Source organism: Eschrichtius robustus, chromosome 10 (assembly GCF_028021215.1).
Source record: "Eschrichtius robustus isolate mEscRob2 chromosome 10, mEscRob2.pri, whole genome shotgun sequence".
Lineage (NCBI taxonomy): Eukaryota > Metazoa > Chordata > Mammalia > Artiodactyla > Eschrichtiidae > Eschrichtius > Eschrichtius robustus.
In genome coordinates this window covers 56,956,836-56,973,640 of record NC_090833.1, presented here as the reverse complement: position 1 = coordinate 56,973,640, position 16,805 = coordinate 56,956,836, and the positions used below count along the sequence as shown (strand labels likewise).

Here is a 16,805-nt window from a genome sequence, read left to right as displayed (position 1 = left end):
GTAATACTCACAGGATGATATAAGGTTTAAAAGTGTACCAAACTAGGCTCTATGCAGTTTATTAATATATGCAGTAATAGTATAAAAACATGATGAGAATTGTGACAACCGAATTCAAGGTAGTGGTTATCGCTGGGGAGGAGGGCCAGCAATAAGATGGAAAGGGGATATGCAGGCAGCTTCAACTGTATCTGTAATGTTTCTTGTTTTAAAAGGTTAAGAAATATGACAAAAATGTTGATTTATGTTGGGTGCTTATTTTATTACTGTAACTTTCTGATATTTAAAATGTTTCACAATAAAAATTTTCCTACCAAAATTTCCTTCCCCCCAAACTGAAACAAAACCACCACCCTCCATCCATGGGCTTCCATCACCTCACTGGTTGATGTGACGTGCGGAAGGAAAAGGCACTGTTCTGCTCTGACCCCATCTCCCATCCATGTCTCTGTCTCAGATGTCTCCACACTCGTTGACCTGCGTCACGTCCTCCCACTGGGATCGGCCGTATTCCAGAGAGGTGGCAGCATTCCCACTCGTAAGTTCTCCTCTGAAACTGGATGTGCCAGCTGGTCCACGTTCATGTGTGTATGAGGGGCCATCACCTACTCTGTGGGGCTCACACTCTTGCTGTCTCCTCACCATAGTGACCACATGTAGGACACCTTTGCAGAACAATGCAGAACACAGTAATTGGCTTTCAGAGCTCTTGAGGTCAGAGTCAGAATGCCATCCAGGGGCCTGGGAATCCTCAGGGTGCACAGTGCAGGAAGACCAAATGGGAGTCCCCGTCAAGTGGATCGATGTTTTCTACCATCATCCAACAGAGAGATGGCCCCAAATGCAGTCTTTCTCCCCTTTGATTCTTAGGTGAAGGTGCTCTGTGGTATGCTCGGCAGAGTAGGGACAGGGGGTTTCGGATGGACAGTAATGAAGGAGGTTGGATTTTAGCTTTTTATACTTTTTGAGTACTTGTTGGGCTAACGGTACCTCAGGCCGTGGGAATATCATTGCAGTTTCCTCTTCCCCACCGAGAGAAACCTCTCAGAATATCCCGGAAGATTTCTGTCTTTTGTCCCTTGCAGCCCTTCGTGAAACCAGAAAACAAATTCTGGCCAACCATTGCCCGGATTGATGACATCTATGGAGATCAGCACCTGGTTTGTACCTGCCCACCCATGGATGTTTACGAGTCCCCATTTTCTGAACAGAAGAGGGCCTCTTCTTAGTCTTCTCTCCCTAAGTTCAAGTGACTGATTTAATGGCTTTGGAATGCCTGATAAAGAAATGTTTCACTTTCCACCACAGACTCAAGTAGGGGTTTTATATACTGTGTATATTTTTGTAATATCTCTCAAGGTAAATGTAAATACAATTAGCATAGTGAGTGGAAGCTCACTGTTGGAAGATTGATTTGCTTTGGTGCCTCTGCTTTCACATGTAGCAGTTGATGTTCAAGTTGCCTTGATCGGGACCACTTAGTTTTTTGCGTAGAAAATTTGGGGTGTGCTAGTAACTTTAACTTCAATGTAGCAAGTTTGCAGTATAGAGACTATACTGGAGATCCGATAGACATATTTTTATTCCAAATAAGTCCTTGTGGACTGTGCCACCTGTGGGAAATCCCAGGGCAAATGTTTACATTTTGTATACACTGAAGAAATCTTTTTCATCCTACTAATTTGCCTAATCTGTAATAGTATTTCTGAGTGTTCTCCTTTTTCCATGTGTGTAGTTTTTTAAAAAATCTGCAATTAATAATATTCTAATAAAAGCACTGCAATTGGAAGAATGCCTTCTTGGTCCACTTTCCAATGTTAACTCCCATGTACCCTAGTTTCAGAGGCGTTCGAAGGATAATGAGAATACCCAACCCAGCAGAACCGTTACATTATTAGTTGTGTCTTTGGCTAAAGAAACAGTTTGTATGTCTCGGTTAGCAGTGAATGCCACTTTAGCCCTTTCTGATAGAATTGTGTTTGGCTGCATATAACTGAAAAACAACCACAGCAGTTTAATTAAATAGTTCATTTTTCCTCATTTAACAGTAAGTCCAGAGGTAATAAGCCAAGGGGTAGTCTTCAGTCTTCCTGTTCTGCCCCCTTTGCATATAGTCTTCATCCTCACGGTCTTAAGATGGCTACTGCATACCTGGGCATCACATACCCATTCTAGGCAGGAAAAAGGAGGAAAAACAAAAGGCAGATTCCATCCAGGTCAGCTGCTTTTGAAATGCTTTCCCAGAGGTTCCACCCAGTAACTTCTGCTTACTTTTAACTGGCCAGGCTTGTTTCAAATTGCCACTCCTAGCTGCAAGGGAGTATGAGAAGGTCTTTTACCTGGGCATGTTACTGCCCCAAAGAAAACCAGAAGTTTGTTAACTGAAGAAAAGGAGCAGAATGAGTTTCAGGTAGGCAACTAGCAGGACTGCCACAAATAACTTTTCCCTAGAAATAGCAAATGCTTCCTATGTTCTTCCCCAAAAGTTATGGAGCATCTGCTCTAACCCTGACTACTTGGTTCCTTGTTTGTTACTCAACCAACCATTATTCAAGCTATTATGATAGTGACATGGATGAAAGGTCTGCGTGCTCTGTTGAATGCTCTGCAAGCGGTCTACTCATTCTCACACTTAAAAGTTTGTAGAACTGTTCATTTCAGCCTAACTAAGCAGTAGCGAAGTGATGGGATCCATGGTTCCTTTTTTACATAATAATTAAATGATTAATATCTGTTGAGTACTTCTCAGGTACTATCCTAAGTGTTTATTATTTCATTGGAGCCTCACAACATTCCACTTTTATACGAGGGGGAAGGTATGGAGAGATGCCCAAGGTCACACAACTGATGAGAAAGAACAGCCAGAATTTGAACCCAGGCTGAACAACTCCAGTTCCTACCGGTGTAAACTGGGTACCACACTGCCGTGGTCACCACACACCTGGAGACTCTGCCCTTCCTGAGCTGGAAACCAGGCTCTCAACACAGACTGACCATCAGGAAATGGAGTAGCCCCTTCTGAGGAAGGACAAGCATGTGTAAACAAACCACCAGAGTGAACAGCAAGTCTTTTCTTTCTTATCAGACTGTAAAGTGTTAATGGTCGAGTGCCCAAGTTGTTTCCACAGCTGGTCATCCACTGCTTGCCCTGGAATATGTTTGTTAGGGGCAAAAGCAGGTGATTTAGAGAGTTGAAGTAAACTGTTTGTCTTCACTATTAAGTCGCTCATGCATTCACCTGAGGCTTGTGCCATCTTTCCCTGCTCTGGGTCTTTGCCCCTGTGGTATCCTCCACCTGGAGCACTTGTCCCCATCACCTTTGCTTTGCTGGCTCCCGTTTGTTCTTCATGTTTCAGCATCTCTTCAGGAGGTCTTCTGCACGTCTCCATGAAATGGGCTCTCTTATTTTCTAGCTTGGCACTCAGTTTGTTATCCTACACTCTTTTGCACAGTTAGTAATTATTCTGTTTACTTGGTTTTTGTCTGCCTCATTAGACTAAGTTTTCTGAGAGCAGGGACCATATCTCATTCATCATTGGATTACCTGTGCTGAGCTGGGGTCTTCCACATCGTATGTGTTCAACAAACAAATATAAATTGAATGAATGAAGGAGTGATCCTTGATCTCAAAGAGGGACACTGCCATGGAAACCAGTATTCCCAATGCATGCTGTGAGGGTTCTATTAAAGCTAAGTACAAAATGCCAGGCCTTGGAGACACGCCTCTGGACAGGCTTTGTGTAGTTCCCCCTCACCCCCACCTTGTGATAAAATTTACCATTTTAAATTATTCAATTCAGGGGCATTAAGTACCTACAAAATGTTATGGAGAATATACCTTTTGAGCACTTTTGAAGATGAGGAGTCTGATGTAGACACACATACATCCTGTGAATCGGGCATCCCCTTGGCCTTCTCACAGCCCTGGGATAGGCCACAGGGCACTCCTGGAACAACCCTCGCCTTGCAGCTGTGTGTCATAGAGGGGAAGGGCCCCAGCTCAGTCTGAAAACCCCATGAAGGATTTCCCTGGTGGTGCAGTGGTTAAGAATCCACCTGCCAATGCAGGGGACACGGGTTCGAGCCCTGGTCCCGGAAGATCCCACATACCGCGGAGCAAGTAAGCCCGTGCGCCACAACTACTGAGCCTGCACTCTAGAGCCCGCGAGCCACAACTACTGAAGCCCGCGTGCCACAACTACTGAGCCCACACACCTAGGACCCGTGCGGCGCAACAAGAGAAGCCACCGCAATGAGAAGCCCGCACACCGCAATGAAGAGTAGCCCCCGCTCGCTGCAACTGGAGAAAGCCCATGCGCAGCAATGAAGACCCACTGCAGCCAAAAATAAATAAATAATTAAAAAAAAACAAAAACAAACCATGAACCCTCTAGATACATATAGGGAACGTGTTTTCCAGTGACCAAACTGGTGCCTTTTATCCAAATAAAAGGATGTAGGTGCCAGTTTTGGGTGCAAGAAGCCATCTGGGACAAGCAGTTTGGAAGTTGAGATGTTAGCACTTTGAGAGGTTTGCAGGGCTCTGGGACAGAACGTTTGGCTCAGACATCAGCCAGGGTTAGGGATGTTACCTAGGGCAGTGGTTTTCAAACCTGAGTGTGTCTAGATCACCAGAAGGGCTTATAGACAACAGAATGCTGAGCCCTGACCCATTTCTGAGTCAGTACGTCTGGGGCAGGGCCAGAGAATTTGCATTTCTAACAAGTCCCAGGTTTTGTTGCCTCTCAGCTTTCTTTGTTCACATTTCAGGGACATTTCCAGAACTCTAAGCCTTTAAGGGATGGGTCTGGGGAGGCAGGTAGGGGTGAGGAAGAGGCTGGACTTAGTCAACCTTGCATTTTTTATGCAAATCTTACCATTTTGAGAGGAAAATCCCTCTATGACTAGAGCAGACTGTCCTAGAGCCGATGCCACCTGTGCTTCCGCCTTGTCTGGCCTGCTAGGCTCGCTCCTGCCATTTGGAAAACAAATCAGCTTTATTATCAGTAAGAAGCCAATTGGAGACTGTGGTTTTAGATCTCTAGCTGGAAGGGCTTGCTTCTCCATTTTTACCCCCATGCTTCAGCAATCTAAGCCCGGGGACACCTCACTCAAGAAAAAAGCTTGAGTCTGTAGAGCAGATACAGTCTGTAGAGCTAATCCAGAATTGCTGCCCTGTGCTGATCCCAGGTGAAGGGGGGAGATAAAAAGAGGGGGGCTTCCCCAGTGCTAGTGGAGTAACGTGGGTTCATCATCAATCACCTCCTCTGTGGAGAGCAGTAAGAGGTAAGCCATGAGGCAGGAGTGTTACATCAGCTGAGGTCATTCCAGAATGTCCAGAAGATAAGAATCCAGGAAGCAGGAGTTGGTGCCCAACACAGAGCATACTACTCTCGTAAGTCTGTTTATTTTCCTGCTGCGTGTAGTGCAGGATAGCAACCAGGGTACTTGCTTTGTAGTCAGACTGCCTGGGGTGGTATCCCAGCTCCCCTGTATCGTACCTGTATGGCCTCAGAGAAGATAATTAGCATCTCTGAGCCTCAGTCTCCTTATCTGTAAGATGACATTACCACTCCTAGGTGAGAGAGAATTCGATATATTGTTTGGAACCTGGCACAAAGTAAGTGCTCCTAAGTGTTAGCTCCTGTTATTATCCTCATCTTCACTTAGGATCTAGTGTCCTATTCTATACATCCTGCACTCCCTGTCCCAGCACAGGAGTCCTGACTCCAGTTTGACTTACCTTGCATTCAGATCCATCTTCTTTCCCTTTCCATTCCTAACGGCCCTTTTCCTCTGGACCACCAGAGAAAGTGGGAGGAACATGAGCTGTGACTTCATACGGATCTGGATTAAGTTCTCAGATATACCAACTGTTTTGAGACAACAGGCAAATTCACTTATCCTTTCTGCACTTCAGTTACTTAAGGTATAAAATAGCAATAATAAAAGTACTTACCTCAGTCAGCCTTGTTGTAAGGATTAAACAAGACAGCGTGAGCACTTGGCATAGTGTCTGGTACCTAGAAATCACTAACTTATTCAGCAAACTGACTGAGCCATTATGTACCAGGCACCATTCTAAATGACAGAGAAAGAAGATGAACAAGAAAGTTAAGGCCTTTCATGGGACGTCAATTCTAGATGGACGAACACATCAAGACTTCACAGTATTAAATGTTCTTTAGAAAACAAAAACCAATATGGTCTGTGGGTGGGTGGTGTTTGGGAATCCTTTATATTAGGTGACCAGGGAATGATTCTCTTACAAGGTGACTTTCAGGCTAAAATCTGAACAAAAAGAAGCCAGCCATGACTAGACGTGGAGAAGGGGCGAAGGGGGTGTTCAGGAAGAGGGAGAAGCATATTTGAAGGCCTTAGTATCTGTATTCTCCATCTTATTTAGCATTTGGTTATTTTCAATCTCATATGTAAAGGGTTTTAAGAATCTCTGGGAAATAGGGAAGGAAGAAAGAAGATGAGGAATAAACGCTGGGGTTGAAGAAAGGTGTCCGAATCTTTCTGGAGTCAAGAAGGGGGAGGAGGGGTTTGAGCCTAGAGTCGAGATCATAGGGAAGAAAATAGGGTCCAGAGAGGAAAAACGGGACCCCGGCTCAGGATGGAGGGCTTTGAGGGAAAAGGAGAAAAGATATTGGGGAGGGGGGGCGGTCCTTGGGTCAGGAAGGGAGGGAAGGATTTGTAATTGGGGAAGGAGGGAGGGAAGAGAACTGAAAGTGGGAAGAAGGTGCAGGTTAGGAACAGGAAGGAAATGGGGGAGGAGGTGGTAGGGGTCTGTGGTAGGGATGGGGAGGATTCAGATGCGGAAGAGGAAAGAACATCATTAGCTCAGTGACAAGGCAGATGAAGGAAATACTGGGGGGAAAGAAAAGGCAGATGGGGGGGTAGGGGAGGTGGAAGAAAGTTCTCCAGGGTGAGAAGGAAGAGAAGGGAGTCAAGCGCATGAACAATTGGCCCAAATAAGGAGGCAGGAGAGAACTCCCTCAAATTAGGAAGAGGAGAGAAATCAAGAGAATGGGGAAGGGGGGTGGTTAAAAAGTTGACTTGAGAGCACAGGGTCTGACAAAAGGAAAGGGTGGAGGGCAGGAGGAAGCCCAAGCTTGGGAGGGAGGCAGGCCAGCAGTAAGCAGGTGGAGGAAGAGGAGAGAAGCAGTGTTGGGTGGAGGCGGGGGTGGCGAGTGGAAGAAGAGACCTAGGGTCCAAGTTCCCTGGATGAGAAAGAGGCTGGGAGGGGGGCACCAGACATACTGGAGTGGGAAGGCCTCTCAATAAAGGGGTAGAGGGAGGACCCCATGATTAGGAGGGAAATGTGTGTGGGAGGGGAGGACCCTGAGAGAAGAGGAAGGACACGGAAGTTTTTCTTAGAAACCAACTAGGCGGCAAGAGTTCTGAACTGAGGGAACCATACAGGAGCCAAACCTGAGGCCAGAGGTAAGGAAGTAAGAGGCAGGGGGGTGACTACCTCAGGGTTAGGATGTCTGTGAAGTTGAAAACCGAGTCCAGAGAGCAGCAAAGCCCTGAGGACAGGGCGGGTGGAAACCTCCCAGGAAGGGAGCCTGAGGGGCTGGAGGACCCGCCTGCTTATTACTGGCCACAGAAGCAGGCAGGGACCCTGCTGTGTACGACTAACAAAGATGTGTGGTCTGTGCGGGTGAGTTATGATGTTCTTTTTCCTCTTTCTTCCTTCTCCTGTTCATATGTAATTCTTATCACTTGCTTCATTGAGTACTTGATCTCCCCCTTCCCCCCTCTCCTAGCCCTCCCTGTTCCGGGGGGGCCTCCCAGCTGTAGCTTTACCTTGCCAACTAACTTCCCAGCCTTCGTACACATTGTCCATCTGGAGCTTTTCCCATGTCTTCTCCCCACCTCTCATATATATAACTTCCTCAGGATGGGGAATAAGTCCCTGATATTGAAGAAGCTACAATCTCTGCTGTCAGATCACCCACCCCGTAGTTTGTTTTGGAACATGTAGTCTATCTAGGGGAGGGGGCAGTCTCTGGTGCCTGGAACTGGGAAGGGTTACTGGATACCTTTTCCGTAAAAGCAGTGCTGCTCAATTAGGGTTTAAGAGGCTTTTGAAGGCTAACCTGGAAATCTACCTCTTTCCTCTGTATCACTGTTCCTATGGGAAATATTTGTACTAATTCATAGAAGAGATTTCATTTTCAACCTACATTAAGTCACAGATTATGGCCATCATTCTTTTACGAATTAAGTTCTGAAATGCAGGTTGGAGATTGCCTATAATTTCTCCTGAATTCAAGAGAATCAATGGACAACAGAAGGTTGAAAAAAAATCAACTACAAATTATTTTTTTAAATGGACCTACATGACTCTCTGGGGGTCTGGATCTCTTATAGAGGTCTAGGGTTTTCAGAACCAATGCAAGAGAATTTTAGTGTGATTTTGATCTGTCTATTGCACTGTAAAAGCACTAGTAAAAGCGTTTGTATAGTTTGGGGTATGACATTTTCAATTTCCTACAAAAGCACTTCTAAAGATCATTTGAAAAAAATAAAACAAAAAACTTGGTGAGATTCATAAGATTTAAGTGCTTTAAGTAACAGCCGAAGTTATAAATTCCCAGAAAACAGGGTGGAATCCAACAGCACCAGGAGTGATATCAGTCATCCTAAAAAAATGCAGAATTTCCCCCAGTGCTGCCACTGGGAACTTGATCCAAAATTGCTACTCACTGCAGTAGGAAGCAGCCAAAGTAGAATTAGATTACAAACAGATTCTTTCTTAAAAGTCTGGCATAAAGAATGGAAAAAGATAACTTGCTTGCATTCAAGACATTTTATCCAACGTGAACTGCATAGGAATATTAAAGGTCCCCAAAATAGAAGAACTAGATGTTTTTATTGGTTAAGAGAAGCAGCTTCAATGCATTCCAAAAGACAATGAAGAAAATACTTTCCATGGAAGGAGACAGTTGGGTAGGCTGTTACATAAACTTGCAAATAGCAAAGGAGTGAGTATAGTGTGTGGTGCCAGCCATGTTGGCGGGGGGGGGGGGGGGGGGGGGAGGAGTGGGGGGTAGAGAGGAGAGTCAGCACTATTTCTGCATTTTGTCAGAAAGACAGCCTTTAGCCTGGGACAGCGTCTGCCATTCACACCAGTGCTGTCAGTCTGAGGTCTAATGCTCCTGAACAAGGGGCAGTTTGGGGACGAGAGGCTGAAAGGAGCCAGTTAGGCAGGCTCAGTATCATCCTTAAGCAACTTCATTATTTCCCATAAACGGGTTGCATTTAGGAATGAAGCCCATGGTTTTTACACTATGAAAACGAGAAGAGTCTCTAAAAAGAAACAGGTGCCATGCAACAACCATTCAGACATTTTCAGATGAAATTCAGTCAGGTTACACGCTGGTTCTCTTTAAAATAGTGTCCAAACCTGGTTTTCAAAGAGCAAAAGGATGTAATACAAAAATACTGGAGTAAATAATCAAACAACATAGTGAAGCAGAAAAAGTAGTGGAAAGTAACACAGCCTTGAGCTTAAATTCTAAATCTGCTCCTGACTACCATTAGTAAAATGGAGATGATGGCATTTACCTCACAGGGTGTGCGAGTAGTAAGTAGTAAGTTGGTATGAAAAATACCAACGGTACTCAATTCTTTTTGGACACAGAATGAACATATACGGGAACTGTTGCTATCCCTGCTACAAAGACATGGATACGCCAGTGAAATACTTCTCTTCCCCCCATTAAAAAACACACATAGGTTCTCAAGGAAGAAAAGGAAATCTCCAGGTGGCAGAAATGAAGAGGGAACCCAAAGGGCCTGACACTACGAGGCCCATGGAGGTGGCTGGACTGGATATGTGTCTTAGGAATTGGGATTCCAAAGATGCCAGGGAAGAGGTGTTAGGAATCGAGGCTGCAGTTATAATGTATAGTAAGAAGCAGGAATGGGGTATGCTTAGAATTGGGAAAGTTCTGTTCCAATACCAGGACTGAAAAACTGGTATTTCTAGCTCAGGGTCGCAGCAGGAAAACAAGCTTTCCCTCCCAGGCCACGGGTGGAAACAAAGTCACTAACAAGAATCTTTGCTACATGTGAATGCAGAAGCCAAATTCATTACTAGTTGCATGGTGAAAGAGTCCCATTCAACAAAATTAACAACTGGTTTAGTTAAAAAGTGGGCTAGACTCAAAGAGAAAATTCAGTGAATTGGAAGATATAAGGAAATCACTTAGACCATAGCACAGAGTGGTTAAAGAGATGAAAGATGTAACAGATACTAAGGTATGGAGGGTAGACTGCTACAAACTTCTAGGAGGTCAAGGAGATAGAAAAAATGGGAGGAACAATTATTTTTAAAAGAAAAATTTAAAATTCCAGAACTGCATTTTCAATTTAAAGGAGTACAATGAATCCCAAGCAAAGCAAACAGCAATTAATCCACACCTAGATAGATTTTAGTGAAACTCCAAAGTTATTGGGGGGAAAAACATATATCCTTCAAAGAAATAATCAAATCAAAATGACATCCAACTTTTTTCAGCAATAAAAGATGCCAGAACACAATGGAAAGCTACAGGATGCTACAGAAAGAATAACTAGCAACCTAGAATTCTAAACCCAGCCAATTTATCTTTCTAAAATCAGTGTGAAAAAAAACATTTTCAGACCCACAAAGATTGATAAAATTTACTGTTCATAGACTTTCACTGAAAAGTCCATGGTAAAAAAACATCTTGAAGTATTCAACAAGAAAGTGAGTAAACAGACAAAACTTGTCAAGTAAAACAGCAAGTCATATTTAAAATAACTTGAGTTTTAAAAAATAAGTTATAACGAATACTAAACATTAATAGGTCAGAAAAGGTAATCTGAAGGGAAACAAAAATATATGTTTTATTCAGAAAAAAACTGAGCTATTGACCATATTTTATAAATATCAATCATATCAATACGCTCTAAAGTTAAGTTGAAAGATTAAGGATGATCACAAAATGATAGAAACATTACCTTTCAGTCCAGCATGTGTGTGTGGCAGGGGTGGGGCGGGGAGGATCAAATCCTCTTCATTTATGAGAATACGGAGGAAAGGTAAGAATTACTCCTGCCTCCTCCGTAACAATAAACAAACTGCAATGATAGGAATAAACATTCCAGTATAACACACATAAAGAGACTAAGTTTACCTATTAAAAGAGAAGACTATCTTAAAGCATAAAGTCCAATGAAATAAAAGTTGCAGATTTTAACATTTGAAATACTATATTTTGTTCATGAATACCTAAGTTTAAAAATAAACTGAAAAGGCAACACTGAACTCATAATTTCTTGGGAGGGGGAGGGGAATGGGCAGGGTGACTGATGAAAGTATGTCTGCTTTGTTTATAGTATTTTACCCGTTTTTGAAAGGCTACTTGGAGGACTTTGAGTACCACACAAGATGGAGTAAATATATTTCGCCTCATTCCTGCTGCTAAATATAACCAAAAACCCTGGACAAAATATATAAAGCAACTATCAAAAGGCTCTGAAAGGTGGAAAAAAGGTGGTAGCCTGGGTAGGCACTTTGGAACTTGAGGAATGACCTGGAAGTTCCCTGGGGTTTTTCTTTTGCCACCTTTTTACTTTCCTGATTTGGGTGCAAGAAAAACGAAAAACCTGAAAACATCAATGGGTACAGATGAAGAAAACAAAAAGCCTGCTCTCATAAGCCAAAGGATGGGAAAAGGGTGACCTGTATAAAAAATCCGTTTGATTATACCTGCCCCATTCCAAGTGAACACCCATCCCCCTACTCACTAGATGTGGCCAAGACTGTGGGGAGGAGCCCTGTGGACCATCCTTGCCCTGTACTGAGTGACCAGCTGCAAAGAGGCAGCATCTTAACCATCCCAACTAGAGGTTGAGGGAGGATGAGAGAGAAAGAAGCTGGAGAAAGGGTTCCTTTAAATCTGTTAATGAAGTCTTGGGCAGACCCTCAAGCAGACCACGCATGAAACTGACCATAATCAACATGGCAAAGTGAACTATGGGTGGACTACTGCTGAGGTTTCAGATTGGTTTCTGGGTAGCATCCAAGTGGAGGTGGACCAGAATAGCAATGCAGAGGCTTTGAAAATTGACACTGAACCACAAAAGTGGGCCTGAACCCCACTGAACCTAAACAGTTGGCCTTATAAAATAGAAGATTTAAATAGGAATAAGATTCTCATACTACTCAAAATGTCCAGGATCCAGTACAAAATTACTCATCATATAAACTTGAGTAAGAGATACGCGGAAGACCCAAACAAATTTTAGAACTGAAAAATACAATAACCAAAATAGAAAAAACTTACTGGATGGGCTCAATAGCAGAATATAGATGGCAGAGGAAATTATCAGTGGACCTGCAGATCACTAAGAATTAATCTAATCTGAATGATAGAGACTATAAAGTGAGTAAAAATGAACAGAATCTCAGAGACTTGTGGGAACAACAACAAAACGAACATTCATGGCATTAAAGTTCTGAAGGAGAGAAGAAAAAGTACAGGGCTGAAATCACATTTGAAGAAAAAATGGCTGCAAAGTTTCCAAATTTGACAGAAGATATAACCTAGACTCAAGAAGCTGAATGGACCCAAAACAAGACAGACCTAAAGAAACTCATGCTCAGTCGCATAATTGAACTTCTGAAAATTAAAGACAAAAAAAAATCTTTAAAGAGGCTAGAGAAAAACACCACATTACCCATAGGGGAAGAACAATATGAATAACAGGATTTTTTTTTTTTAATTTTTATTTATTTATTTTTGGCTGCATTGGGTCTTCATTGCTGAGTGCAGGCTTTCTCTAGTTGCGGCAAGCGGGGACTACTCTTCGTTGCGGTGTGCAGGCTTCTCATTGAGGTGGCTTCTCTTGTTGCGGAGCACGGGCTCTAGGCACGTGGGCTTCGGTAAGTGTGGAACGCAGGCTCAGTAGTTGTGGCATACGGGCTTAGCTGCTCCGCGGCATGTGCGATCTTCCCGGACCAGGGCTCGAACCGCTCTCTCCTGCACTGGCAGGTGGATTCTTAACCACTGCGCCACCAGGGAAGCCCAACAGGATACTTCTTAACAGAAAGCATGGAGGCTCAAGCCTTGACTAGGGGAGAATCCAGTTCCATACTCACCTCCTCTGGCTTCAGGATCTTACTGGCTGTTGGGTGGAGACATCAGTTTCTTGCCACAAGAGCCTCTCTAGAAGGTAGCTCAAAACATGCCAGCTAGCTTCTCTCAGAATGAGCAAGAGAGGGTGCCCAAGTGGAAGCCACAGTATCTCACTTTGGAAGTGACATCCCATCACTTCTATTCACTACATTACATGAGTAGAATGAAAGCATTCCAGCCCACACTCACAGAGAGTAGATTACAATAGGGCACGAAGCCCAGGAGGTAGAGATCACTGGGGACCATCTTAGTGGTTGCCTACCATGCCACCAACCAATTTATCAGTAGCTTTGTCAATTAATTTGGATAGTAAAGAAGTCAGTTTAGAAACAGTAGACGTTCTAGTTCCAAAGTATTAAAAAGATCAATTAAATTCAATTTCATGTCTACTGGTAGGCTGAGGAATTTAGGAATGCTATCAGTCAGGAAAGCCTGGGTCATGTGTTAGCAACTCAAAAACCTTATGCTCTTAAAATTTACTTCACACTCACGTTGCATGTACATCACAAGTTGGCTGGGGACCCCACTCTGATAGAAAAGCTCTATTTAGATGCTACTGGTCTCCATGGAAGGGGAAAGAAAACTCTGGAGGGCAATGAAATGCTCTGCTCAGAAGTGACACATAGCATTTGTTACAACTAACTGACCAGCTGGTCACATGGCCCTGGCCAAGCACAAGGAGGTTGGGATGTATAATCCTAACACGTGCACTTGAGCCAGAAATACCTGGTGAAAAGTACAAATGACTACTACAGTCGTTCTGGTCACTAAATTTTCAACCCACTCTTGTCTCCTACAGAGACTACATGCCCTCTCTGTCCAGAATGGTTATAATGAAAGAACAAAATGAAGTGTTAGATTGTGGCAACCTGAACTCTCATACACTGCTGGCAGTGTAAAATGGTATAAACTGCTTTAGAAATAGGTCTTCATTCTTCCTGAATAAATATTAATGAAATTGATGGGTTGTATGTTAAGCACATAATTAATTTTATAAGAAATGTCAAACTATTTTCGAAAGACAAAGTTTCGCAGCAGCTTGCCTTATAATAGTGAAATCCTGGAAACAACCTATACATCAGGAGGTGCATAGACAGATTGCAGGATACTCATATAATGGATTACTCAGCAATACATTAAAATTCTGGCAGTGTCCATTCTGTTTTGTCTGTTGCATTTTGTTTTCACAGTCATGTTTATTTCAAAGAATTTTAATCTCAAATTACTCTTTGCACAGCACTTGTTCTTACTCTATCAATACAATGCAATTTCATACTTGAGGATATAGTTGTAAAACTCTTATTCTTTCATTCATTTTTTTCAATATATCATTTGGTCGGCCTGCTTGGTCCCTCTAGCTGGCTCTTGATTCCTGTGTCCAGTGACTGGTATTTAATCTTTTTTTTTTTTTTTTTCCTGTGTAGTGTCTGATTAACCCAGGTTACTAAATAACAGTTCTTTCAGAGAGTTAAAGGTCTGGTGTGGGGACTAGTCAGCACTAGTCAGTGGACAAGCAAGGATAACTCTTCTCACTGTGAGCTGGTGGTGAGTGCGCCATCAAGTTCAATTTCCTCAAATTAAGACAGACAAATCAGACAGGTAGACAGTAATGAGCTCTATCTTCAGGGTGTCCTGGAGAAGAATGGGGAAAGGTTTTGTCCCTGGTGCGCAAAGAGAAATAGACGGTGGGCAAGTCAGAGCAGATCCCCAGCCAGCTCTTGTAAGTGGGATCTATACTGAGATCCAAAGCTTTAAGCTTTATATAGGCAGGGCCCCTTTATGTTAGCCAAACTGTCACAGCAGGGTTGTAAGACAGCTAAGGGTGTTTTTGATTGCCAGCTTCCAAAAGATTACCTAATACCCTTAAACATACTGGCATGCACATATTTGCTGAATGAACCGTATTATTTAGAAGTGAGTTCTAAAACTAGAGGATCTGCCTACTCTAACTAGAAAAAAGAAAACTCCTACCCTTATGAAAGTGGCTGAGTGCTCAGCAATCAGTATAACTTACTAAATGTAACAGAATCCAGTAAAACCCTCAGCTTTCAAACTTAAGCCCAAGAGACAACGAGACATTCATTATGTACCACCCTCCTGAAGGATGACCACACCACTTATGAGGAAGTCTTCCCGCCCTCCACCCCCCGCCACCCAGTTCAAGCCTGAATTTGGTCAGTCTTGAATTCTAACTACCAATTTACAGAAAATAAAGAGAAACAGGTTAAACTATACCACATGGTTATAATTGGCAAAATCTATTCTGTTTGAAAGGCTCCAGAACATTTCAAAATGCAAATTGTAAAAGGCAAAGGAAAAAAAAAAAAGGATTAAGGGGATATACACAGATTAAAGATACTTACAAGATAGCAATTAGTAACAATGTAAAGTCCTTATTTGGATCCTGATTCAAACAAACTTAAATATCCATGTATGACATTTGAGACAATGGAAATTTGAACAAATATTTACTAGATTTGATGATATAATTAGTTAACAAATTTTTTTTACACATGTGACAACATATTGTGGTTATGCTTTCTGAAAGTCTGTATCTTCTAGATACAAACTGAAATACTTATGTAAAAAAACTTGGAAGTCTTTAGAAAAAAGTTTAAGAGTAATATAAAATTGCTTAGCTTTGGGACATTCTTGACACTTCTGAACATGTTAAGCTGTAATCAGCTTTTTTTTCATAATCTATCATTTTATAGCAAAGTTAAAACAACATACAGCATAAATGTGGGAATCCCTTATTTCCCTAAAAAGTGGTAGAACAAATTCAAGTAGCTGAAACTGGAAGGTATTCCCCACCCTTCATGCAGCGATATGGCCAATGCCAGAGGAAATAAAATACTAGATGATGCAATTTAATGATTCATTTTCAATCTAATTTAAATTTGATTCTTCAAAATAAAAATGATTCTAATGTTTAAAACTAGCCCTAAGTGACAGTAGCTCCAATCACGGTGCTGTGTTTCCCAGAGCTGATTTTGAGCTTAACTGAATGCAGGAAAAGCACTGAAACCAGTCTGGCTTATATTCAAATGTGAGAGTCTACAGAGCCCAGAAGTAGATTGCCAGGTCTGGACTCAGCCTGTTTACAGCACAGCTCTGGCACTTCCTTGCCCTATGAACTTTGGCCAGTTTCTTAACCTTTCTGTGCCTTTGATATTCATCCATAAGAAGGGGATAAGAAATCCTGCCTATTAGGACTGTCAGTAGAATTAAATAAATACACGTGAGCAAATGCAAAACAAATATTCAATAAATATTGGCTCTATTTATGGCTCTGAATTCAGGGTAGGAAAACTGATTCGATAATATTAAAAGTTTTATGAAAATTTAGTTTCAGAAACTAGAACTGTTTTAGAATATTCTCAGGTTTGTGAAATAAGTAGCACTGATTATGCTTAAATTGAACCTAAGACTTGGTTGTTATAGATAAAAGAATAGTCACTAGGTTCTTAATTTGAAACTTTTTCCCCATTTAGTTAAAAAAAAACCCAAAAGATCAAACCCAGGGTGAAATCTGTCCCTTAGGTGCTTAAGATTTCATACTAGTTCTCAATACCAAAAATCAAGAGTAAAAAATTGTGCAAAATGTTTCAGTAAAAACACACA

The 16,805-nt window shown here is 42.3% G+C and overlaps 1 protein-coding gene and 1 long non-coding RNA gene across 3 annotated transcripts in view; one reads left to right on the top strand and one right to left on the bottom strand.

Moving 5' to 3' along the window:
- GLDC (glycine decarboxylase) overlaps positions 1 to 1,407 on the top strand; it is a 98,858-nt gene extending 97,451 nt beyond the window's left edge. The window contains exons 24-25 of one of the 2 annotated variants that reach the window (XM_068552020.1): positions 458 to 538; positions 1,086 to 1,407. In XM_068552020.1, the coding sequence (XP_068408121.1) occupies positions 458 to 538; positions 1,086 to 1,229 (225 nt within the window). In that variant the 3' untranslated portion in view covers positions 1,230 to 1,407. Of the gene's footprint in view, positions 1 to 457; positions 956 to 1,085 lie in introns of those variants that run through there. The other variant, XM_068552019.1, reaches the window with a different exon arrangement.
- LOC137769909 (uncharacterized) lies at positions 242 to 10,601 on the bottom strand. Its single transcript, XR_011075102.1, has 2 exons — positions 4,878 to 10,601; positions 242 to 2,171 (listed from the first exon to the last, which is right to left on the bottom strand). It is a non-coding gene; the product is annotated as an uncharacterized lncRNA (long non-coding RNA).
- Positions 10,602 to 16,805: the final 6,204 nt, after the last annotated feature.